Source organism: Heliangelus exortis, chromosome 2 (genome assembly GCF_036169615.1).
Source record: "Heliangelus exortis chromosome 2, bHelExo1.hap1, whole genome shotgun sequence".
NCBI lineage: Eukaryota > Metazoa > Chordata > Aves > Apodiformes > Trochilidae > Heliangelus > Heliangelus exortis.
This window is the reverse complement of record NC_092423.1, coordinates 82,135,656-82,161,997: the sequence shown is the minus strand read 5'-3', so window position 1 is coordinate 82,161,997 and position 26,342 is coordinate 82,135,656. Positions and strand designations below refer to the sequence as shown.

Genomic DNA, 26,342 nt, shown 5'->3' with positions numbered 1-26,342 from the left:
GAGTGAGAGAACAAAGCACACATCAAAAGGATAATATAGGTGAAATGGGAGAAATAGCTGGAGAAGTGATTCACTGTGGGGTTAAAAACCACCTGTTTATTTTCTTCTCCCTTTCCTCCTAAGAGCAACTGATCTTCAAGAACAGAGTAGCTTTTGCTCGGTGTTTACATCTTTCACATCTGGCTTGGCATGAACTAAGACATAAGCATATACTTACATGAATGTATTGACATAGTGCCATTTATTTTGGTACCATTCTGTTAAAGCTTGCACAAGCTGTGTAAAATAAGTCCAGCAGATCCACTCAGCATCACAGAAGGTCCATCCTTTGAACAGGCTTCAAGAGAAAGGTCAACAATTGTAGCATCTTAGGGGAAAAATTCTAAATGCTAATGAAAACACTTTATAGTTTTTAAAATCCAGCTTAGCAGTTCCTTATGGGCTAGATGTTGAGACCTTCAATCATTCTGAGTAATTCTTTATTCCACTTGCTCAACAGATACCTTCTCTGGAACTGAATATCCTTATTCAAAATAAGTGGTATCTTACATAGCCGTATATGTTTCACACATATTTAAACCTCATTATCTACAAGCTTTATTGAGCTAGGATAAGACTTCGCAAAATGTCATGCAGTAGAGGCTTCCTCTTTTGCATTTTTCTCAGGACTACTTTCTGTTACTGTTTTGGGTCATCTTAAAAATATTTTGAATTGTTGTACAGTAATCAAAGGCAAAGTTTCTGATTTATTTCTGAAAAGAAAATAATTTGCTATTATATCCAGTACAGTGCCAGGATTTACATTGGCTGGCTCAGGAAATATTTTCTTGCCTATCAGGAATTAAGCAACTTATATAAAGTACTACTGAGGTAAGGGCATGAACTTCACTATGCTTTTTCTTACTATTACATTGTGATGATATGCACTCAAAAAATAATTATTCTGGTTTGTATATTGGTTGGTTTTGCATTGTTTGTTTTTTTTTTCTTTTAAACTGGGCAATACGAAGGAGTGGAATAAAGGTTTAAGAAATAGGAGATCCTTAGGATTTATTCAGGCACAAGTTATATTCACTTTGTAACCACTAAACCATTCTCAGTACTGTATTTATCTAATTATTATTGGAATTCTTAATGCTTCTAAAAAAATTGTGTTGATGCGGAAGCAGATTTGCAACGTCAAGGCAGGCAAGTCAAGGCTTATGCTTGAGGTGAAAGGACATTTCTTCACAGTATCAACAAAAATAAAGGTGAAGGAAAGAAGAATTTATTAACACCTTCAGAGAGAGTGTGAAATTCAAAAAAAGAATCCTCCATGACAGTCTCATAGTGCAGCAGTTCATTATACCACATGTCAGTACAGGATCTGTAATCTAATGGTGTGTTGTAAGTGAAGCAGAATTTTTTTTCCTGACTCTGGTGGGTTTTATATATGGGTTAACTTTCCATAAATAAAATGCTACTGTAATAAATTTTCGTACAAATACAACATACAGATAAACCAGTTGGAAGGTGAAGCACAGTTAACCATATTCTGCCTTTTGTGTTCCAAAGGCAGAGCTCAGAGGTAGAATTTAGAACAACCGGTGGAAACAAGGGAGTTTCAGCCATCTCTGCCGCTTGGTGTCACTGTCCTCAAATAATCAGTTGCTGAAGCTGAAACCCGATATCTGGAACGCAGTACTAAAATTAGCTGTTTTTATTTTTGAGGCCTTCGTGTTTTCATAAATCAAGAGAAAAAAAACCACATCTAAGTGCTGAACAACGTGTATCTCAGATGTGGAATTTGTTGATGTAATGAATCAGCTTGGGACAAAATATTTAGAAGTACAGCCAGGGACACTTATCAGAGGATTTGAAACTTCAGCACAAAGTCTTATCACAAAAGGTTTCTCTGGTTCAAACAGGGCTTCAGAAGGACAATGTTGGAAGATTTTCATCAGGACCATTTTTTAAAAATCTAGATTCAGTGTATGTCTGAATATAGATGTTAACTCATAAAGGCCTAAGTGAGCCTAAGTGAAGTAGATAGTCCAGTAGTTCCCTGCTTAATGAACATGTCATGCCTGTTATTTCATGAATAAAACTACTGGAAATAAAAGCAATGAATCATTAATTCCTAACAGTTTTCAGATAGGTGTAGGATAGATGTGTGGGTTTCTTTTATTTCATACTCTCTGTATAATTGCAAAATCCATGTTCCAGAAGAAAAATACACTGCTAATATTTGAGAAAAAGTAATCGAGATTTTTAGTACATTATAGTAACTTTGACAGTCACTTCTTAAATGGTGGGAACAGCTATTTTCCCTTTAAAGGCTTTTTTGAAAAATCTATTACTTTTTCAGGGCCTTATTTGTTCTTAACATACTCTAACTTTTATGCCCTCATTGATGTTAGAAATCGTTCATTATACATTATATGCTTTCACAATTCATAAGTGGGTGGAAGAATCATCAAGTACAGTTAAGCAAAAGTGACTGGAAATGTGACTTCTCCTCAACCATGTCAGGGTCCCAGGTGATTAGTTAAAACAATGTACTGTCAAGGATTTCACCTTACATGGCCAGGTTCTGTTTAGGGCAGTAGGAATGAGAATACTGTCCATGTCACCTGAATGGTGACACCTATCTACTTTTAACATTTCCTTGTGTTTGAAAATTGTATTCACTTGAAAATCCTGTTCTCATGTTCTTGCTTCTTGGTCTCCTAGCAGTGCTTAGGATGATGCTGACTACTTGTTTTTATTTGTACTAGCAGGATCAAATCCTGGGATTCTTCTGTTGCATTTTATACAGCTAGAGCTATCTGTGTGCACTGTCAAAGGTGTAGAATGTGCTCTGCCCTGAAGGAATTTTGCTTAGCATGATTTTGTTTGCAGAACATAAAATTCAAGAAACTGGAGAGTTGTTTATATACTACAGGACACTTGTTTGTCCCAACCAGTCTCCTAACATAGAGTGCCTGTACACCAGTAGTTTGGTACCAGAGGATGACACTAGTCAGATGCAGTAGCTCTAAATATTTTCATTTCTGCAACTGCTTTTATGATTAGACAAAAAAAAAAAAAAAAAAAATAAAAAAAATTAAATACCAGGGTAAGGTTCCTTATCACAGTAGGGTTGGTTTTATTTTTATGTCCTGTGATACTCTGAAAAAAAATAGTAAATCATTTACTTGTTAATTTTGCGTAGTAAGAAGGATTTTCTAGATTCAGAAGCTTGTGACTGGCATTCAGAGAATTCAAATAGGTAGCAATGATGACAGCAATCATCTTTCTTTTTCCTTGTCTGCTAACAGCAAGACAAGATATAGTGTGCTATACATAGAGCAGTGAAAATCTAACTTGGATATTAGAGCAAAAAAAATCTGGATAGAAGCTTCACATGGGGCAGAATATAAAAGAGACTGTAAAACCCTTATCATCACCTCATCTGTAAAACCTTCATAAATCTCTAAAGTATGGGCTACACATACAGTATTCTGTCTCAAAGTAAGATAGGTTAGGTGGAGCATGGAGATTACAGACTTTACCTTGAAACCTTACAGATTATAGCTGCTGAAGAGATGCAGTTGTGCCCATCTGCTTCTGTGTTATGCACTAGCAGGATATTATCTGTCTTCATGTGAATCATAGATACTTTTAACTGGTATGATATCCTTAGATTTTGCTTACAGTAAGTGATAGTAGAAGGCAGGAGCTTGAAACAGTGGCTGTCTGCCACCAGACTTCAAGTTCTTGCTCACAAGTGTGGTGTTACTAGACCTCTTCTAAGAAAATGTTGTTGGAGTTAGTATGAAAAAAAAGATTAAAAAATCTCAGAACCAGCTGAACTACTCTGTCTCAAAAAAAAAAAAAAAAAAAAAAAAAGAAAAAAAAAAAGTGTGGGGCAGACACCTGGAGTGGAAAGTCTCAGCATCTATGGTGAAAGCATGGTAGTTACAGGCTAACAACAGTATCTGGTCAAGAGACACGTTGTCTGACCCCTGTTCTGTTTGTGCTGCTTAGCTAATCTACCACAGATTGCCAACTTCATGCATTCAAAATCACTTGTCAGCTCTTGCCCTGACCACACAAAAGGGGTTTAAGATCATGAGACTTGAAAAAAAATAATTTAGGGTGGACTTCCCTCCCTTCCATTTGGCTTCTGAGCATTAGGTTTATATAGGTCACATTTCTAAACATTTTGGGGGACCATTAAGGTTTTATTAAAAACAAAATATTATCACCTAGTCATTGGTTGCCAGAACTGCATTTTTACACAAAATTGCACCATTCAGAGTAAAATCATCACAATGCATTGCATTCAAGTTCTTGCTTTTAAAAAGACACCTCAGAAACTTCAGTTCCTGCAGTGGTTTTTGCAGGATGTTTTGAAGGAAATATTCTCAAGAAATTTCCTGAGATGACAGAGAGAAGTGGTTCAAGCTAAATTGAAAGAGCTTGAGTAAGGCCATATCTGCAAAAGGTATAGAGCAAAACTATGCCTGTTTTCTATACCAAAGCAGTACAGGCTTCTCTTGCACACTGGATCTAAGCATCCCAAAGTCAGATTTCCCAAGTTTTGACACCACTGCAATCTGCACAGCAGAAGATGAAGGTTACAATCTGCCCATCTTCTGTTACTGCTCCTTGCCTCTGCTCAGGACTGGAATCTTTAGTCAGCTGGTAATTTTAAACATGTAAAGCTTTTACTCTAAAAACTCCCTACCTACCACTGTTTGACAAAATATGAGAGAGCTAAATTCAGTTGCCTTTTCTGTCTTTAGAGATACCATCCAGTCTTCTGTCTCTCTTGGGACCATTATTGAGCGAATTATTTCCTCCTTTGCAAAGAAAACCAAAATACTTGCTGGGCTGGAGAATGCCTGGAACAAAGCTGTGAAGTATTCTTGATGTGGGAAGCACCCTTTTGTAAAAATACCCAAATATTCAGTGACTCAGAGCAAGAGCAAGCTTAACTGTTCAGACCAGTAATGAAACAACTTAAGTGTGGTGGCAGCGCTGGGTTCCAGTGCCAGAGATGTTTTTCTATGTTTTATGCTAAGTAGATGTTAGATCCAGCAAGTAAGTAGTCACTGAAGCTAAAATTGGATGAGGCAAAAGGCTGTTGCTCCCTGCCTAGATGAGAGCTTTAATCTCTTTCTAAGCTAAACTCATTCTCTCTTCAGGGACACAAATATCTTTCACTCTGCTTAGGAGAGGGGAAGTTTGTTTTTTCTCAACTAGAAGAAGGTTTTGAACCTGAGTTAACCCCATTGTTACTGAATCATTGAACTTGGTCCAGAGGGGGAAGGACAAGATAGGAGAGCAATACCATAGCTGCCTCTTCTAGCAGCTACGTTTTTTGTGGAGCCAGGTTTCTTAGTTGTATTTTAAGTGCACTGATTGGATCAAGCCCCTTGGCTGAGGAAGATGGAAAGATTTGACAATTTTATGCATGCTGATGGGATTTTAGGCAGGAGGCTAGAAACATAGTTTCCCAGAAGTTTTTGTGCTCAGCATACCCAGAAGGCATGCACTAAATTCTGGCACCAAAATTGGAATAAGGACATCAGAAAGGGCTATGTCAGGCTTACTGAAGGGAAAGCATAAAACATAAAGCATAAAGCTGTGTGAGTTAGGGAGGCCCAAGCTTACAAGAGCATGGTAAGCGAGGTGAGTGTGAGGCAATTTAGCTTTCAGACCTGGGCTATGTGGCATCGTTCTTTCTATGCTGGATGTACCCAGTATGTCTGGATTAAGTTGGCTCAGGTATCTCCCTCGGATGTTTAATTAAGACCTGGTGACACACCCTTAACCACCCAAATCCTTTTATGTCTGATTCATCTTTTGTTACTGATTTCACTGAAAAGTTCTGAAGTTAACTCACTTAAAAAAAATAGAATAAAGCTGCAGCTAATAAGACCGATGGCTTTTAATTTGCATTAATAAAAGGACATTAATAAAAAACAAAACCTAAAGACAAATTTCATATGAGATTTTTCTAGTGACATCTCAACCGCTCAGGCTTTGCTTCCTTGGTATTTAATATTTCTAGAGCCCCTTAATAGTGTGTAATAGCCTTGTAATTCACATTTGGTCATAATTTATTCACCATATTGTTCTTATTGTAAATGGCAAGTCCTCGGTGGTGTGGAAAATACAGCCTCTGAAGAAAAGTTTATCCCAGGATCAGAATTTTCTGCCATTGGATAAACAAAGATGTAGTTTCTTTAAAAAGTCTTTCAAATAATTTTGTGTACCTAAAATGCTTTTTGTGTTTAAATTTGGGATGGTCTGGGAATGAGCCAGGGAATTATTAATTCTACTGCAAAGCACATTTCTGTTTGATTTAATGATGGATATCCAACATATTTCTTGTAAAGCTTTCCAAATGTAACTACTGTAATGAAAGGATTAGGGTGTATTTATGCCAATGCCTCTTACTAGATGGAATCAGAAATGGCTAATTGTATGTCATTGACTATGTATTTCTAATTTACAATGGAAAAAAAATTTCAGACAGTAACACCTGGTTTTGTAGTGGCATAATCTGAATCACAGTGTAACCATAGATTTATTACGTTAGTCTAAAATATCCTCTTAGCATATGCAGATTTTAGATACAGTGAAGATTTTCGACATCGGCTAAAGTATAATTTTGTTTCTTTTGCGAACTATTTCTTAGGAGCACTAATAGGATTTGGTTCTTTTCCAGCCTTTTCTGTGGACAGCGAAGACTTGATTTCATTTAAAGTAGTAGTGGAAAGCAATAACATTTCTTTTAATTAGATGATCTCATGATTTCCACACATATTTCTTCTGCGCATTATTGTTCGTTGGCAAAACTGAGCCGCTCGGTAGCGTGTGAAACCATATGTCTCAATAACATCTTACAGCAGGTGAGAGAGGATTTACAAAACAACATTTGCTGACAGGACACAATGCATTTTAATTTGATGGGGAAGTTTTCCAAATGAACTTTATGGCTTAGTTCTTTAATGCAAAGTCAAACCTACATGAGGCTTAGCGGGACTTACAGGTCTCCTTTTCAACTCAGAGGAGTTGTGTGTATGAAGCAAAGGCCATATAGCAGTAAGTACTGTGTAGACTACTCAGTTGTCCATCACTACAAAAAGAGACCTTCTAGTGCCTGAAGTCTGCATAGCCGTTTCATGTTCTTTCCTCTTTTTGAATAAATTGTTAAATTAGGTTTTATTGGTCTTTTGCCTACAGCTCCAATACTTACCATCCTCTTCGAGCTCAGCAGAAATTATTACAAATAATTTCAGACACTGCTTTTTCTGTTACTCTTCATTGTTTAATATTTTATTTAAATTCTTTTTACATTATGGGACACAAGCTGAAGAGGGGAGTGTGACAAATAGCAGTCAGGCTTTTAAGATACTTTTACAAAAGCATGTACTAGTAATGCCTTCAGTCAGATCCATTTTCTCCATTTATTCAAGAGTGGTGATCAGTGGAGCCAGAGTCAAGTTGGAAGCCTGTAAACAGCAGTGTCCCCCAGGGGTCAATACTAGGTTGGTCTTGTTCAACATCTTCATCTATGACCTGGATGAGAGCACAGAGTGTATCCTCAGCAAGTTCACTGTTGATACAAATCTGGGAGGGATGGCTGATGCTCCGGAGGGTTGTGCTGCCATCCAGTGTGACCTGGACAGGCTGGAGAGCTGGGCAGAAAAGGACCTAATGAGGTTCAATAAGAGCAAGTGTAGGGCCCTGCACCTGGGGAAGAAGAACCCCAAGCACCAGTATAGGTTAGGGGTGGACCTGCTGGAAAGCCATTTGGAGGAGAGGGATAGATAGAAAGATAATAAATTATCCATGAACCATCAGTGTGCCCTTGCTTCCGGGGAGACAAATGGAATCCTAAGCTGCATAAAGAGTGTGGCCAGTAGGTCAAGGGAGGTCATTCTACCCCCTCTGCTCTGCTCTGGTGAGGCTACAGCTGGAACACTGCATCCAGTTCTGGGCTCAGCAGTCCAAGAGAGACAGGGAGCTACTGGAGAGAGTCCAGTGAAGGGCAACAGGGAGGACAGGCAGATTGAAGCATATCTCATAAGAAAGGCAGAGAGAGCTGGGACTCCGGCCTGGAGAAAAGAAGGCTGAGAGGGAGACCTTGTCTTCAAGTATCTAAAGAGTGGGTGCACTCTTTTCAGTAGTTCCCAGTGACAGGATGAGGGGCAATGGACGTCAGCTGGAACGCGGAATGTTCCATTTAAATGTAAGAAAAAGCCTCTTTACTATGAGGGTGACAAGGCACTGGAACAGACTTCCCAAGAAAGTTGTGGAGTGCCCTTCTCAAGAGCTATTCAGAAACTGCCTGGATGCGGTCCTGTGTATTGTGCTCTGGGTGATCCTGCTTTAGTGGGAGAGCTGGACTAGATGATCTCTAGAGGTCCCTTCCAACTCTGATAATTCTGTGATTCTATGATTCTGTGAATTATTGTTTTATATCGTTTACTCTTTTAAGCAGTTCTTAAAATAGTAATGGAAACTAAGAAAGTATTTCCATTTTTTAAATTGTCATCTGGAAGGCCAGAAGAGAAAGCAGATCAAGGCAAATAGCAAGATGTAGCCCTACAGAGTTATTAAATAGATGAGTAGCTGTAGGCATAGGAGTTGGACCCACTGATGTTTTCAGTGTCGTACTAAGCACCTCTTTAAGTGTTTTGCTGGTTCGGTACCTTGGTGACCTGGTGAGAGAGCCAGGTGTGACTGATGTCTGGGACATGAGCCATGTAGGCAGTGTCTGAAATATACTGCCATAGTGAGATGGAGAGGTTACTGGTAAATCTATGATTGTAAGTGTTTGGTTCCCTCACACACTCGTCCTCTGACTATAACATTTTCTTCTTTCCATACCAGCAAATGGTCAGCTACATGTCTTGATTTTGGTGTCTTCCAGTTTCAGCACAGAGATGCTGTGATTTCATTGATGCTAAATGGAGCTTGTTCAGATTTAGAGTTGTTTGCATAGGACAGGAGTCAGGCCAATAAAGTGCACTGTGGAGGTTTGCCTTGTGAAAACCAAATGGCAATGGATTTCACTGAAGGGGGAAGGGAAGAAGAAACATTTAAGACTATTTATTAATCAAGAATTCCAGCTCTGAGGCTTTTCTTGCCTTGATTCTGGCAAATGCACAGATGAGAGATACTGTGCAGAGACTGTTCTGCACAAACAGAGAAAGCCCTTCAAATGTAAACATTTGAGCAGCTGGCATGGGAGATTAGTGGAGCAGCAGTGGGAGGGGGGTAATAGTGGATAGTGGCTCTGTCTAAATTTAACGAATATTAAACAAGGTCCTTGTTCTAGTTCAAGGGTTACAGGTCAGAGAGACAATAACAACTCAAAATACTGGCAGTTGTACAAATCAGTCAAAGTCATTAACTGGTATTTAATTAAAATCAACTGGCCTTTCCAGTTGTGACACCTTCCTCTAACCCCCAAAATTGAAAAAGAAAAGAAAAGGCTGGGGAGAAAATATTCTATGCAACATGTTTAAATTAAGAAAAAACCCACTTTAGATATAGAAAGGTATAGCTTTGAGACTTTTTAGTGTTCTTGCTTTGGAGAGTGAACTTCCTTAATATATTGTTCTACATTTAATTTCCTGTGGCTGAATATTAAATCAAAAGAAAGCATCATGCCAAGGTTGAAAGTATTTTGGGGTCTGTTAGCTTTTAGACATGTTCATATGCTGTTTAACATCATCTGGTGGGGTTGCATTTTCGTTTTTTAAAGCCTCCTCAAACTAGACTATATACAACACTGGGGTTTTGGTATTTAACTTGTACTTTGATCAGCCTTTAAAATAATTCTTTGCCTGTTGGTTATCATCAGATTCACACTTGCTTTGTTGGAGGTGCTTCATTTTCTTTATTTCTTTAGCAGTAGAGACTAAAGTATGGGTATCTAGAGCCAAATTTTATGTTTAAAAAAGAAGAGTTACGATTTCTGTGCTGATGTTGTTATGCTTTTCATTGAGATTGAAAGTATACTGAAGACAAATATTTGCCGGAGAAGTGACAGCAGCAACATAGTTTAGAGCATTGCTGTTTTTTGGCATTGTAAAGTTAGAGTGGCCATCAAAGACCTGATGCAGAATTCACTAAAGCCAGTGGAAAAATTCCTGATGGTTTCAACTGGCTCTGGACCACATTCTTATGAATTGTTAGCCATTTTCTACACTAGGCCATTTAAAAATCATTCTTGTGCTACTTGAGGCTCTGTTTTGCATGGACAGAGATCTTCTGGCACTTTCACTGTCATCTTTGAAAACATAAGACCTTTTTTTCCTTTTCAATGGATGGTTGACACAGATAAACCTCTAGAAGTTGCTTAATTTATAGAGCGTTTTCTCACTGGGGAAAGAAACAACCCCAAAACAAACATGAGTCTTGTCGAAGATGAATTGCAAACAGTGGCAAAGGAAGGGAGTGGCTTGCACTGACCAATAAACTGACCAACTGTAAAAGCAGTTTTTTCTTTTTTATCTGAAGGAATAATAATAAGAAGAAGAGTTCTCTGAGAATTCTGCTCAGAGAAGTAAGCAGAATTAAGCATGACTGCTTGTCATGCTTAAGATGTAGCAGTGAGGGTCTAAGTGCAAGTGTATGTTCTCTGTCCACAGTTTTTATTTCAGTTTAATTTCAGACTGAGGTTGAAGTTTCTGCCACAGCTCCTCAAGTTGCAAGTTCATTCCAATGGATCATAATATTCCATGCAGTGGGAATAAAGAGAGCAGAGAGCTGTGATTTCTTAGTATTTCACACTGAATTCACAAGGGAAACAAACATGTACACAGAGGAAAAATTAATTTGTTAGCAATAACAAACATTCACACATCAGGCTCTGGTGTCCTAAGGATATAGTACTGAATTTTTGGACTTGGTGAAACTTAGTTGGATATATTATACTCCAAAGGAAGATGAAAATATGAAATTATTGTTGGAAAAGGCTGAAGAAGCTTGGGATCCAGCACAGCTTTACTTCCAGTCACTTTGCAGTATCCCATATTCTTGTTCCTCTTTTATTTAGGAGGTGACCTGGCCAATACAAAGTTGGAGTTAAAAGGATAATAATGAGTGTTCATAAGAGGGGAGAAAAAGAAAAAGAAAAAAATCCAACAAACAAACAAACAAACCCCAAGGATGTTTGAAGTAAAGTTTGAATATAATTTGAAGAAAATTCAAAGAGGGGTCGGTCTGCTTCTTAGTCTTAAATTGTTCTTCTGAGCCCAATTATTTGAACCTATGTGAGTTTTACCAGCATGTTAAGGGTACTGGTTATCCTCCAGAGAGGATGGCCTTTGGAAAATCCTTCAGGATGGAGAGGAGGCCTAGATCTGAATTTCATGCTCTTGCAAGAATCGGATCCTGAAATTAACTTGCTTGTGACTTCTTTGGAATATAAGCATATGTCTTTCCTATCCAAATTGTTCATCTCCTTTATGGGTGAAGTTTAATTTCTGTAAGTATTGATCTTTAGGTGTTACTAAACAGAAGATGGATGTGTACAACACCTGTATGTAGTCTACCCACTGCCGAGAAAGAGAGCATTTCCTCTAGACCTCCTCTTCAGTCCAGTACTCTTGGCCACTGATTTTGATGTGGGCCTAAATATTCAGCGGTTACAATTCAAAATGCTGCATTGACATCAATGCCTGAGCATCAAGCTATCAGCATGATGTATGTTAGTCTGTCTTTTATTTTCATCTTCTGCAGCAAGCTGTCACATCTCCTTAATGGACTGGCTTGCTTCTGTGCTGCTGCTTGCTGCCTGAAATTCTCAGCATGGAAGCTGCATATACAGTTCAGGGACTTGCTTAGGCAAGTGTTTGTGTATGGATAGGGCTGTGTATGTACACACACACGTGGGCATCCAGCCTCCTGAAGGAGCTAATGGAAACAGGAAAATTCTTGGCTGTTGACTTCTTCTGATTCATGTTGCTTAAATCCTCTTAGTGACTATAATTAGGATTTGTGTTAAGATTTGCACTAATTTCAGAATTCAAAAGCGGATTTGTTCATCTAATTTTTCTCAAATCTTCAGAGGTTGCATTGTTTTTCAATAATAGTTTTGGCAGCGTTTTACCATTAAAAATATAAAGCTTCCTTTTTGAAAAGTTGCTTTGACAGTTGAATGATTTTGTCTCCCTCTAGCTAAACACCTACAGTAACCTTAAACTTAAAGGGGAAAAGTAGTTGCACAACTTCATTCTACGTTGACAAATATTTGTGTGGGAATTGGCTTACAAGGACTGGAACTAGAAGTCAGTTTCCTGAGCCTGAGCAAACCAGAGCTACTCTTGACTTTAGAGAAGTTCTGTAGGTGTTGGTGAATATTAGCCTTGGAATTTCAGTACAGATTTTCTCCATTAACAGCTATAATACAGAGATTTTCAGAAGTAAAATGTGTCAGTATTTCGGCAGATACTGAAAGATAATGAGAATTGATCATTAATATTTCTAGTCTCTGACAAATTTTCAAAGGACAAAACTTTCATTAAAATGGAGAAAAAAAAACCTTTTTAATTTGACTGGAATAAAAATACTTTCAGTAAAAACCAGATATTATTTCTTCAAAACCAAACAAATACACACCCAAAATCTCATGCCAGGAACTACTCCATTCATAAATCCTGTCCCCATAAAAATCGGCTATACAGACATCAGAGCAGATATTTTTAAAATTGTATGTTTTATGCAAAGTTTCCATCTCCTCCTCCAGTATAAATTGGCATATCTACAATGAAAATATATCAAAGATGATCAGCTCCAGTGGTTTGATAGTTCCTATATGTTAAAAGAATTTATTGCAGCAGCAATTCTTCTCAGTCTTTTTTCAAAATATTTGGAATGTATATTTAGAACATATATTTCCCAATATTCCAAATTGGGTGATTGATTTAAACAAATTAGTAAGCCTAGAGAAAAAAAATTCATAGTGCAATGATAAAGTTATTTAGCTCAAGACCTCTGATCCTTTTTGTGGTTATTTATGATTGATGAATGCTTAACATCAGTGGAAATTATGAAAATGTCTTTTTGCTGTTGCTGGTCTTTGACCTTTGGAACTTCTGGTTTCCTAAGCCTCTTGCCAGACCACTAATAAAGACAGATTTTGTTTTTGGCTTGGTAGCTCAACACTATTTGATTGAGTTAATCTGCTTTCATATAATGCAAAAGTGTAAGTGAAAGGAGAAACCAGACTTAAAAAAATTTTACTTTTTCCGTACTTACTCTTCCAAGATTCCTCTCACTGAATCTGCTAATGGTCTTTGAAGGCCAAGTGTAAATGGTATCTTTTCAAATTTTCTTTCCTTGTTTTCCTTCTGGCTTGATCTTTTCCTTTTTGATCTTCTTTCTATACTGGGATTGAATTGAATTTTGGAGTCTGCATGATTTTTCCTCTGTAATTACTTCTTCAGGTTTCTTTATAAATTTATTTTTCCATTAGGGTCTGTCATTGGCTTTCTGACCTCTCTTGGTAGCCTTTAAGATGCTGCTGTGGTTATTTTCTTCTGTTCTGCATCATCCCAGCTCTTCATATGCTTTAAACCTTACCACAGAAATATTTATCCCACATTTAAAAATCTATAAATATTAATTCCCTTTCCTTTCAGCATCAAATCTTTACCAGTTTGAATTCTGTTCATTGACTTTCACCCTGATATCTTTATGGCATTAGCATTGCCATCTTTCCGAGCTCACGTATGAGTAATCATTGTTTTTTCTTGCAGAATATGGTTTCTGCCCCACACCAGTCTACTTAGTTCACTGTTCCTTCCCTAGGATACAAGCCAGTACTCTATCATCACGTTCACTGAAATGTTCTACTTTTTGCTTTGCTCCTCTCCTTTTCCAGATTTTTGTCTTCATTTCTGCTAAAACTTCCTGTCTGGTCAAAGCTGGTGAACATATTAATTTCATTTTTTGTCATAATGACTGTGTTTTAGTTTCTTTCCTCACTTCTGTGTTCTTTTTTCCTTCTTTCATGCCTGCTTTTTTGCCATTTGGATAAATATCCAAAAAGGACTTGTAGTGTTTTTCATGTTTTTTCCCGTTTCCTTTTGTAACTCACCAAACGCCCTACCTGTATCTCATCACAAACACATCTTCTGTCCCCAGTTGATGAGATGCTATGTTGAATAGATAAGCCTTTCTTTTTCTATATAGATTCACTCTTCTGTTGTTTGGGTTTTTTTCTGGTCTGGCAGAGTATCTGTCAAATATTTTTGTCATCTGTCTATTGCACTATCAGGTAACAATATGCTTACTTAGTATATATGCACTTACCTACTAAAAATTGTAAGTTATGTGAGTAGCTGAATTTGCTAAACTGCATATTTTTTGTTAGACATTCCCTTTTGGGAATATTCTGATTTAATCTTTCTCCTCATATTGCCTTTACATATTTGTATTTTTGACAGTTGTGAAAAATCTGTTTTCAAAATACCGTCTTTTTTATAGGCTGAAAAATTTTGAAAGTCCACTGTGACAGAGTTGGACTTGTGGAAGATGAGTTGTTAAGTCTAACCAGAAAGATGTAAATCACCTGGAGAGGGTGCCTTTTATATATGAGTTAATTCATGTATTTTCCCAAAGCAATATATAAAAAAGAAAGAGAAAATGGAGATTAGATACAAAGCTGTCCTCACACTCCTGAACATCAAGATAAATCATATTACACATGTACAAAATGCAAGCAAACTTTATTCTAAGCAACTGCCAGCATTCCAGACTGTCATCTGCAGTTCAGCTTGACTTGGGGATTCACTTCAGATTGTGTCTGCAGCCTGCACTCCCACCTCACACCCAAATGGCAGACAGTAGCCTTTCCATTAAACTAAATAGCATAGAAAATACCTGATGCAGAAATATCTTCAATGCTATGTTAATGGTGGGTTTGTCTCACTAGGGTTTACATATCCAAAACAAATGCAAGAGTACTTAGGGTAATCCAAAGGCATCCGTCATCCAGAAATTAAAAAACTTATGCTCAAGTTAGGACAGCTATCATGTAGCCTGATAGTATTGGGTGAATGGTGCAGGGACAGGAATTAATTAGGCACATTCTGGAAGCTTGTACCTATATATGTATGATTTCTCTTTGATGTGCCTGTCACCTTAATGTGCCATTTTAAGGGACAGGCCATGCACGTGTTGTTTGCATGGTGATTTTAGTATATCACTTACAAAGATACCTGTAGTGCACACTTACTGAAGCTTCTGACTATTTCATGGGTGTCACTGGATTATGCCAATGCTGAAATACTTTCTAATAATTTTATGTTTCACAGCTTTTTAGCGGTATTCCTGGGAGTTGAGAAATTGATGGTGTCACAGCCTAGCATTTTGGGCAGACCACAAACTGAAGGACAGAATTACTCTTTATTTCCCCTCTACACACACAAAGGGAAGATAAAAGGGAAATAAAGACAGGAGACTTGATGTTGGAAATTGAAAACAATTGGAGACAGATTTACTAGCATGGGAGAAAGGCAATAACATAAGAGATAAAGTAACAAAAATACAAATATATACAAATATATACATATATATATATATTTATATATATATATATTTATATATATACATATACAACTCAATCTTAATGCTGGCAGGGACAGGTGGCAGGGCCAACTCAGGAGGGGGATCCATGGCTCTTTCCAGCACCCGATGGATGTGGGCTCTGGAGAGCAGGGGGAGAGCTGGGGGCAAAGGAGCAGAGGGGAACAGCAGTAGAGCAAAGAGGAGGGGCTGCAGTCTGCCTGAGCTTTAGAGAGCATGGGCAGGAAATGGGAGGGAAAAGACCCCTTCCTCTGTGTTCCAACCCTCTGAGTCTGAAAGCCCTCCTTTAGTTCCTCATGTTAAACGATGACAGATGGAAAGCAGAATATTGAGTGGAATACTGTCTGGAGTATTAATTGGAAAACATATCAGATTGTGTGGTTATGAGCTGAAGTTTGCTCTTTTGAACATACATACACTTGCTTTGCCCATTACGTTTGTTCAGAAAAAATGTTTCCCAACCTAAGTTTCTTTAATTTGTGCATAAGTAGCTTCAGCTTACAGCAAAATAATTTTTCATCTGTCACAGGACACACTGCACAAATTTTATGCATTAGAAGGATTTGTAGCAAGTGTATTTTCATTGCCTTGAGTAGAGGCTGTCTTGTTAACACCAACAGCTCTGAATCAAAGCAGATGCGTTTCTCTTCTTTTTTAGAAGTTCTTTTTCATAAGGTCCACAGGATACGTGCCTGCTGGTTACTGTAATGAATTCGGTGTCCAGATCAATAGGAGAAGACACAATTTATGTGCACCTTTCAAATATTGAATTATATGCTTCAGTCTTCTCATTAGCACCAGGTAGCATGCTGCCTGCTCCTTCCTCTGAGTTGCTCAGACATGGCTCTGCCTTCTTTTTTTTTGTCCCACCATTCAGAAAAGGTGTCTGCCCTCTTCTGTCAAAGAGGCTTATTTTGCTGATTCTGTTGCGACGTTGCTTTTTTAAAAAACTATGAAACACACTATCATTTAAGCAAAAGAGATGATACAAGCTCACAAATGTAAATCAAATTAGCTTGTCATCGTTCTCCTTGATGCTATGAGTGTCTTCTTCATTCTTACAGGGGGACTCCCTCAGATTGCCACGAATTATTTTTGGTAGCAATAATAGTTGAAGGCTTTGTTAAGTGTGATTTGTAGTATGACTTGGGAAAATCTGAAGAGTGAAACATGGAAACAGGAGAAATTATTTAAATTAAATACATTGAATTTTAAATTGTCAGAGATGATTCAAGACCTTCTGTTCTCGAAGCACTGTGTTCTCAAATCACATCTGTCATTAAATCTTGAAAAAATATGAATGGTTTGACAGTCTCTGAGTAGTTTCAATTTTATATATACAATGTTGAAATCATAGATCCATATTCCAATGCTTTATATGGGCTAAGGTATTTTATTCAATTTGGAGAACTCATTAAATTTATCATCTCAAATTGGCTGAATACTGAAAAAGGTGGTAATAGTAGGTGATACTGGTATTAGCAGGTAGGCTTGGTTGTACTGCATCTGTTGCTTTAAATTTGCAAGAATTTACAGACATGTTCATGTTTAGCTGGAATGCCTATATTCAGGTATTCTACTAATCATTTGAGTAAAAAGTTTATATTCATAAACATGAAAGCAAAATATTTGATTGTTTATTGAAAAAAAAGTAATCAACTTTTTTGTTATTTTTGCCATATTCTTTTCATATCCATCTATCCGATTTTCAATGAAAAATATGAGTTTTGACTATTGCTTCACACACAAGAAGTATCACAAAAACTAAAATACTGGGATCTCTCTGTGGTTGGGCACCCTCTTCATCCTCAGTGTACTGCCCAGGGCAGTAAGTTGAGTTAATACCCACACTTGTTCCCTGCCTAGAAATTCACCAACAGTGAATTTAAACCAGACCTCTTCGGTCTGTTTTGAAAAGCTTTTCTCCTGGAGGCTTTCAGTTCTCTACTTCCCTTTGTTGGGAGGTTCCCAGGTTTTCTGCTGGGGAAGAGGCTAGACACCATGGAAGGTGCAATGTGAGCATGCATCGGGGCTGGAAACTAAGGTTGCACTCCTGGCTGTAAGGATGTAGAGATACTTTACATCCCATGACAGTAATTGAGGACAAGAAATAATCAGGTAAACTTCTAAGGAGGGAAATTATGGTTAGGGTACAAGGAAAAACTCTGCATTGATAAAGGATAGTTAAGCACTAAAACTAGATGGTTGTGGATGGTGTGGACCTGTGTCATAGGAAGGTTTCAGTAGCCACTGCAGGGACAGATCAGTCATGCCACGTCAGTGCTGGGAGATCAAGTAAGACTTTGTAAAGTAAAGACTGTAAAGGAGAAGTGATGTCCTTGCACCTGGCCCTGCTAGGATTTCTGATCAACAAACCCTGCTAAACCAATGAGAGGAATGGGAATGAATGGCCATGGTGAGGGAGGGAGAACTGACAGGGGCACGGGAGAAAGAACATTCTCAGGCATTTCTTACTCTGGCTTTGTAAATTCTGGTGTCCACCAAATGGGCCCTGACCACAAGATAGATGCTAAAATAGACTTAAACAAGCGTGAGATGGTGTTGTAGTTGTACAGACTTCAAAGTATAACTCAGAACTGTACAGTAAAACCTTGAAAGCCTACTCTCCAGACATAAAAAACCCAACATGCTACTGCCTGTACAAGTAACTGTTGTGTAAATTTAATAGTTAATATTTTAATATTGGGTGATGGGTGACCAGATCATTTTCTACCAATAGCAAAATGCATTAAGATAGTAAAACAACATAAATTGCATAAAAGTGAACATTTTAGAGCAGGAAAAGGTTAACTTTTTTCCCTTCTGGCTGCAGACTGCATTGAAGTACCATAATCACAAGTGCTTCAGGGAGTACAAAACCCAAACTGTATTCAATGTGGCTGGTTAAAAAGGAAAATCTGAGTAGACACAATTTTGGCTTTTTTTTTTTTTTTTTTTTTTTAAAAACTATGTCTCCACTCAATCTCATGGCCACAGTGTTATGCTTTGGTTTTAAAGCAGGACCTTGTATTAATTCAGTTTTGGTGTTGTTGAATTTAGTGCTAGTATAAGGAATTTCAGTATCGTGTCCAGGGAAGTAGCCTCCAACCTTAATTTGTGCAGTAAGTCTGACATAACCTGTCTGGTGTTTTAAATGGCCAGATGTAATCAGTTATGGTGTCATTCAACAAATCAATAAGAGTTTGCATTAATGAAGTTTAAATGTCCATAAATATTATTTCTGTCACTGGATAGATGGATTTGTCTACCTTTCATATTTTACCCATGGTAAATTTAACCTTTCATATTTACCCATGGTACACTTGTAAAAGCAATTATTTCCTTAATGATACTTTTATTCTTATTTTTCATCTCTGTTTTGGTAAAAATAAAACCCCTGATATTTTGCTGACACTTCTGGTAATTTGAGTGCTTAAAAACAGCTCAATTGATTACCTTTGATTTAAAAACTTCTCAGAAGGAAATTGCCTAACAGGACTGGGAGCTCAAATATGTGAGTTTTGGCAAAGAGATGCAGAAGAAAGGCTTGGCTGTAGCACCCTCACAAGAAAAGAACTTGACATTTCGAAAAATTTTTATTGACCGGCGTGGACAGGGAACAGGAAGTCAGATCACTCTCACAGGCAAGCTGCAGCCTCTTCCTTTGCTGACCTTTAAATGCCTCCTAGTGTCATGAGAAAATCAAGGAAATGCTACTAACAGTGCTTAGGTAGGAGAATTAAGTATGAGTGATATCTTTTGAAAACAAACATAAGCTGACTTCCATGTTTATACACATTATTTTTGTATCATCAAATTCTCACAGCAGTAGAAGTATGCTCTTACTAGATTAATTTTACATTATTTTATGAATAGTAGCATTAAAATTTTCAGAAGTATTCAAGATATCAGCTTATGTTCATACTTGAAAAAGGACAAAAGATGTTTTATAAATTCATTTTAGGTTGATAGCCTTTGAACACAGACTGGCCTCTGCTTTAGGTTCTTAATAGAGCTTGTGTTTAGTTCCACAGCTTATGAACTTTCTATAAAGTGGACTTCATGGTGTCTTTTGAAGGTTGGGACTAAGTCATCAAGTTACTCTGAACCTTTGTAGTTCTGAGTTTTTAATGCCCCCTCTTTGTCCTTCCAGAAAGTCTGTGGTTCAGTATATGTTCCAGACCCTTGCTCAACTAGAGTCTAACTTGATTGCTGACCTATGCTAGTGTACCTGTGCTAATGCTCACTTTGGTTTAGCTTAATTCAGGGGAGAAGAAAAAAAAAAAAAAAAGGGCTTTCTTGCTAGTTTATATTACTTAATTTTTGTTTGAACTGCTAGGAAAGTAGGCTGGTGAAGGGACTCGAGCACAGATCCTATGAGGAGAGGCTGAGGGAGCTGGGGCTGTTCAGCCTGGAGAAGAGGAGGCTCAGGGGAGACCTCATCACTCTCTACAACTCCCTGAAAGGAGGGGGTACCCAGGGGGGGGTTGGTCTCTTTTCCCAGGCAACTCTCAGCAAGACAAGAGGGCACGGTCTCAAGTTGTGCCAGGGGAGGTTTAGGTTGGACATTAGAAAGAATTTCTTTACAGAGAGGGTGATCAGGCATTGGAATGGGCTGCCCAGGGAAGTGGTGGATTCTCCATCCCTGGAGATATTTAAAAAGAGACTGGATGTGGCACTCAGTGCCATGGGCTGGTAACTGCAGCGGTAGTGGATCAAGGGTTGGACTTGATGATCTCTGAGGTCCCTTCCAACCCAGCTGATTCTATGATTCTATGAAAATGCTCTAACATTGGTGCTCTACCAAATGCAATGATTTTACAAGTTGGGGGTTGCTTTTAAAAGCTCTTTGTTTAATTCATTGCCACGTGTGTTCATTTTCTGGTATGAATTTTCATTTTTTTTCCCTTGACCTGTTTGTCAAATGGAACAGAGGAGGAGGGCTGACTTTTTTAGCTCGCTTCATTTGCTGAAATACTTGAACGTGGCTTTCCTCTCACTTACACTACTGTAATTGGAGTAATCCCACTGAAATTGATACACTGATAATAAATTAAACAAGAAATGAGAGATGGTTTGACTAAAAGGCATATACATATCAGGTCCCCTCAAGTTTGTTTAATTAATGTATGCTCTTAATATTGCCTTGCTAACCTGCCTAAAAACTGAACCTCCAAAATCCAGTGATTTGGAAAGAACCTGCACTGCATCTAACACTACGTAAAATATAAAAGCTGGGTAAGGCCTTGTCTCTCAAGATTAGGTTCACAACAAAAGATGAGTCGTGCCAAAAACACTTGTGTCAGTGGTTTGTGTTCAACATTTTTTTTCCTCTTAATGCTAATAAAAAGGACTACACACATGGGAGAGCTTGAAGGTCTGCCTACAGTTAGACAAAGCTCTCATCACTACTTTAAAGGTGTCTCCATTCCATCCGACCCTCCTGGAAGCTGTAGTGAGTTTTTATTTTAGGGGAAGAGTCTTAAAATGAGCATTCTTGAAATGCTCACTCAGTAAATAATGGGCTTGATATAAAGGTTGGGACTTTGAAAAGAAAGCATAAATGAATTTCCCATTTTTTTCTTCTTTCTTTCATTAAAATGTTGTTATTATAAGCTGTTTGTAGTGTTGTGTAAGTATTACATTTTCCCCTGTATCTTCTGTTAGGAAATCCAAACTTTTTAAAAAAAAAAAAAACAGCTTTACATTTTTTGGTTGTTCATCACTGCGTTCCTTCACAATGTGTTGCCTTGCAGAAGGTTCTAAAAGCTCTTCTGCCACAGGATTTTGAATAGGATAATAATTTAAAACTGGATACATTTTATATTCCCACTGGTACCCAGTATTTTTAATGCTGAGAGAAAAGTCCTAGGATTTTTTTTTTATCATTTGTATACATCTTAAAATCTCTTAGCAAAAATTGTCAAATATTTTATTCAGCAAGGAAAATCAAAGAATTAAAACAGTCACAAAAGCATATGTGTAAAAGACACTTTAGAATTAGTTTCTTCAATCATTTTATAAATGTGCAAGGAGACCAGATTTCACCCTGTGTACACTGTCATTTCTTCAGGAGTAAACAAACTATTTCATAGAAGCAGGTACAATATGTTCTGGGAACAACTGAACACTTGTAGGTTACAGCTGAGATCATTATTTTTTCCACTGCCCAAGATACAGGGCCAAGAAAAGAGTATATTTGTTCATAAGATAGACCTAACCTTTTAAACTCCAACTTCCACTTCAAGCTTTTTTCTTCTTTTGCTAAAAGGTTGAAGAAGCTATTGATAGTATTCATGTTCAGAGAAATTGGTGATGAAAAAGATGTGGCAAATGCTACTTTATACCTCAGCAGAACTCTAGTCATTCAGAGAAGACTAGTAACATGCCCAGTTTGTGCTAAATTCCCTGTTCCAAGATGAAGTTTGCTGTGCAGCGTGCAACATAAAAGATAACAAGTGCTCAGCTGATAGTTTTAAGTCATTGGTAGTTACCACATGCATTGGAAATGCAAGACAAGACACAAATCAGTTTGCTATCCATATTTTAGTGTTTTCAGTTGCTTTCACAGGATCTATAGGACATTAAACTTTACCAAACAGTCAGGAAACTGTTTTGCATACAGAATCACAGAATTATTGAGGCTGGAAAAGACCTCTGAGATCATCATGTTCAGCATATGCCCTAAGACCACCACACTGGCCATACAGTGGCACTAAGTGCCACATCCAGCCTTTCTTTAAACACTTCCAGGGATGGTCACTCCTCCACTTCACTGGGCAGTCCATTCCAATGCCTGATCACCCTTTCCATAAGGAAGTGCTTTCTGATACCCAACCTAAACCTTCCCTGGTGCAGCTTCAGGCCATGCCCTCTTATTCTGTCACTCATTGCCTGGGAGAAGAGACCAATTTCTACCTGACTACAACCTCCCTTCAGGTAGTTGTAGAGAGTGGTAAGATCCCCCCCTAAGTCTCCTCCAGGCTAAACAACCCCAGTTCTCTCTCAGATTCTTCTTATAGGACTTTCCCCCTAATCCCTTCACCAGCCTCGTTGCTCTCCTCTGGACCCACTCCAACACCTCAATGTCCTTCTTGAAGTGAGGCCTCACCAGTGCTGAGTACAGGGGGAGAATTACATCCATAGTCCTGTTGACAACTATTCTGACACAAGCCAGGATGCCATTGGCCTTCCAGGCCACTTGGGCACACTGCTGGCTCATGTTCAACCGGTTGCCAACCAGTACTCCCAGGTCCTCCTCTGCTGGAATGCTCTCCAGCCACTCTTCCTCCAGTCCGCAGTGCTGCATGGGGTTGTTGTGGCCAGAGCATAGGACCCTGCACTTGGTCTTGTTGAACTACACACCAGTTGGCCTTGGCCCATTGCCCCAGTCCAGGTCTGCAGCGTTTTCCTACCCTCCAGAAGATTGATACTCCCCCCAGATTTGCTGCCATCTGCAAATTTACTGAGGATAGACTCAACCCCCTCAGCCAGGTTGTCAGTAAAGATGCTGAATAGGACCCAGTACTGATCCCTGGGGGACACCACTGGTCACTGGATGCCAACTGGATGCAGCAACTGGACACGATCTTTTTGCATTCCTGTGTTTTTTAACTCTTTATGCTTTATCAGTTCTTCCTCAATAGTTCAATAATTAAATGAATATTCTTTTTGAGCTTGCTGCCGATGTTTTCAAATTTTTACCCAAGATTGTTCTTGGCACTTGAGGAAAGGAGTTATGCTGTGTCACAAGTCAAATTCACTGCAGGGTACACTCTCCAGGTACTCACCACAATGATGAAGCAGATGTACAATTGAGGCAAGGTGTTTTCCAGTGCTTTCCAAATTGGAGCACTTAGGCTCAGAGAACTACCACTGTGATGGGATTTGTGGTGGCCTTGAGGTTTCTACCAATATGTATATACTGTGGTCTTGGACAAAGTTCCTCCTAGAGAGCATGTCCTAAATGGGATAGTCCTGCAGGTCTGGTAGTGTCTTCTGTCTTGAAAAGAAAGAGGATTTATCAACCATGGTCAGCAGCCTGTGCTTCCAGAATAGGTATCCTACTTCAGCTCACAGTGGGTTGGTTGTGATTTCACAGAAGCCATTTCTGAGAAGTGGTGACCATCTCATAACATAATTGAAAAGTAAAATCTTCAGCTTAGAATGGAAACTTCACTTTATTAAAAATACCAAAAGCTGACTCACACGTTTTGAGGGAAAAGTTTTTGCAAGGTCTTTATTAGCAGATGCAAAAAATTAATTATGCTGAACTGAAGTCTCAAAACTACAATAAAAATTCACATTTGCAAGCAATCATGCTTCCTAGTCTTTCCTATTTGTAGGTTTACTACAATATGACTTCATGTATTTCTGTTTGTGTATTAGTATAAAATATACTAGAGCCTTGATTTGAAAACAGTGAAACTTTTTCCATTTGTTTAATTAAATTTTCCATGAGAAATAAAATAATACTTAATAGAAGGAATTACTAAAATAGTTTTTGCTTCTCCTTTCATCTGGGCCTGTTAAAATCCAGAGGGGTGCTGGACAGTAGGACTTCTTTTGACCAGGTCAAATGGTTGTTTTCAGTAGACTGTAAATTATTATGCTCGATTATGGATGTAAACTGGAAATAGTTTGATGGTAGCAGAGTTTTTCTTGAATAAATCTATGGAGAAGACTCAGGAGCATCAGGCAGATTGATAATGAAACAGACAAGCCTGGGACACAGACATCATGTGATTAATACAATGTTTTCACTTAAGAGTAAATCTTGCTTTCAGAAATGTGTATTACTGGTGTAATTTGAATACAACTGCAAATGCATTTGGATAACCATAATGATATGTATTGATGAAGCTCATATTTTAAATAATAAGCTGCAGTAGTGTTCCTGTCAATAGTACTGTTAAACTGCATTAGGTGCTCATTGTGCCTCCCAACTTATTCATATTGTCTGTAAGCTTTGTTCCAGTTGACCTTTAGAAGTTTCCAAAAGTTAAAGTTTGCAACTCAGCAAGTTTGGCAGAGGAACATATATGATTATTCATATCATTGTTTAAACAGTAACCAGATGTGTCTTGTTTTTCTTCTTTCTTTTCCATTATTTTTAAAGTGATGTTAATCCAAGATGTTCATCCATTTACAGGGTTTTTCCACAGCACCAAATTCCCCTTTGGTGAATTCTCGTTCCAGTAGCCTGGGTTCATCACTGTCCCTTGGCAACATCTCAGGAATGACAGCAAATCCAGAAGTGAAAAAGCGCAGAGCACCTCCTCCACCAGTTGTGGCACCTGCACTGCAGAACTTGGAGGTGATTGGGCAAGAAAAGACAGCAGCACAGGTAACAGGGACACCACGGAATGGGCTTCTTTGCTTGATGTTCTGGCTACCATCAGTTCAATCTTCAGAAATAAAGTCATTCACAGATCTTTCTGCTAGCGTTATCTCCAGTTCACCAAAACTCTTGATCTTAGAAAAGGGAATTATCGGAAGTCTTGGGTTTTTGTAGATACTTACTGAGTCGTCATGAGACTGCCCCAAGCTTTCTCCAATGTCAAGAATCTTTAAAAATCAGAAAAGTTTTGTGAGTAAAAAAAGAAAAATGGTAATAGAAGGATGGTGAGGAAAAAGTAAGGCAGAGAAGCTGAAAATCAGAGAGGTATCCTTATTGTCCAGGACAGCCATGGAAAATGGGTGATAGATTTAATGGGTAACAAAAATCTTCGGAGTGCTGTTTTGCCCGGATTCATTGTTAAGCTATTGTCTGTGTTCCTATTCCAGTGCTGCTGAGGGATACTAGAAGATCTTCTCTGCTTTCTGAGTTGTGCTGTGTGACCTTTTAAAGCAGTGCTCTGCTTTTGCTTTTAAAAAAGGTCACTATTCTGCAATACAGTTATTGAGAATTAAACAGAAATGGGGGCAAACCTTTCTGAGGACCTAATCCTTTGAAAAGAATAGAGTTGAGGGAAAAGGAAATTGTTCTTGTTTTTGTGGTGACATTCTGATATGTATGTTACCAAATGTGTGCAAGCACATTAATATTTCTGGTTCCATCATTAATAAAAAGTATCACATTCTAAATGTAAACTGGAAAGGTCAGTGTGTAAAGATATATATGGATGCCAAGTAAAAATGCAAGGAAACAGTACAAGCCTAGGGCTTGTCACCTCTGTAGCAGACTTTGGAAAGCGAGCTGTATTAGTGCAAAACAGAGTCAGGAAGGAATCTTTAACTTCAGTATAATGGAGGAGGAGGGGTCTTGTGCTCAATCTCACTTCTCACTTCCTGTGATCTTCTGTTTGTCTGCATTAAGACGTAGGTTAAGTGCCCTCTCCAGTGAAACGTTGTGTAATCAACGTTGCTGCCGCTCTTGGTAGAGGATTGTGGAATCTTATTTTTCCATTCTTAGGATACCTAAAAGTGTGATAGTTGGTACACAGTTGTGTTTCATCTTTCAAAATTGGAGTATATGTCTTTGAAATTGTACTCATAGACACAGCTGAAGAAAACCAAGAATGCTTTCTTGACACATTGGGTGCACTTTCTTCTTTAAAATTTTCTTTTGATGTTCCTACTATATATTTTTATGAGGTTTCTTGTGTTCCCCAGAGTTAAACATTTAATGTGTTTAAGATAATGAGATAATTTTGTACAAAAATACTAAGGCATTGTAACTTAAGTTTATGAGTATGGTAATCACTGGCTGTGTGAACAGCAGCTTATTCTGCTGTTCTCCTAGGCTTATCTCCATGTAGTGT

The 26,342-nt window shown here is 38.2% G+C and overlaps 1 protein-coding gene across 24 annotated transcripts in view; it reads left to right on the top strand.

The window, feature by feature from the left end:
- COBL (cordon-bleu WH2 repeat protein) overlaps positions 1–26,342 on the top strand; it is a 174,509-nt gene that overhangs the window by 72,096 nt on the left and 76,071 nt on the right. For all 24 annotated transcript variants that reach the window (XM_071736761.1, XM_071736759.1, XM_071736760.1 and 21 more), the window contains one exon: positions 24,731–24,925. In XM_071736761.1, coding sequence (XP_071592862.1) covers positions 24,731–24,925 — 195 coding nt within the window. The remainder of the gene's footprint in view (positions 1–24,730; positions 24,926–26,342) is intronic.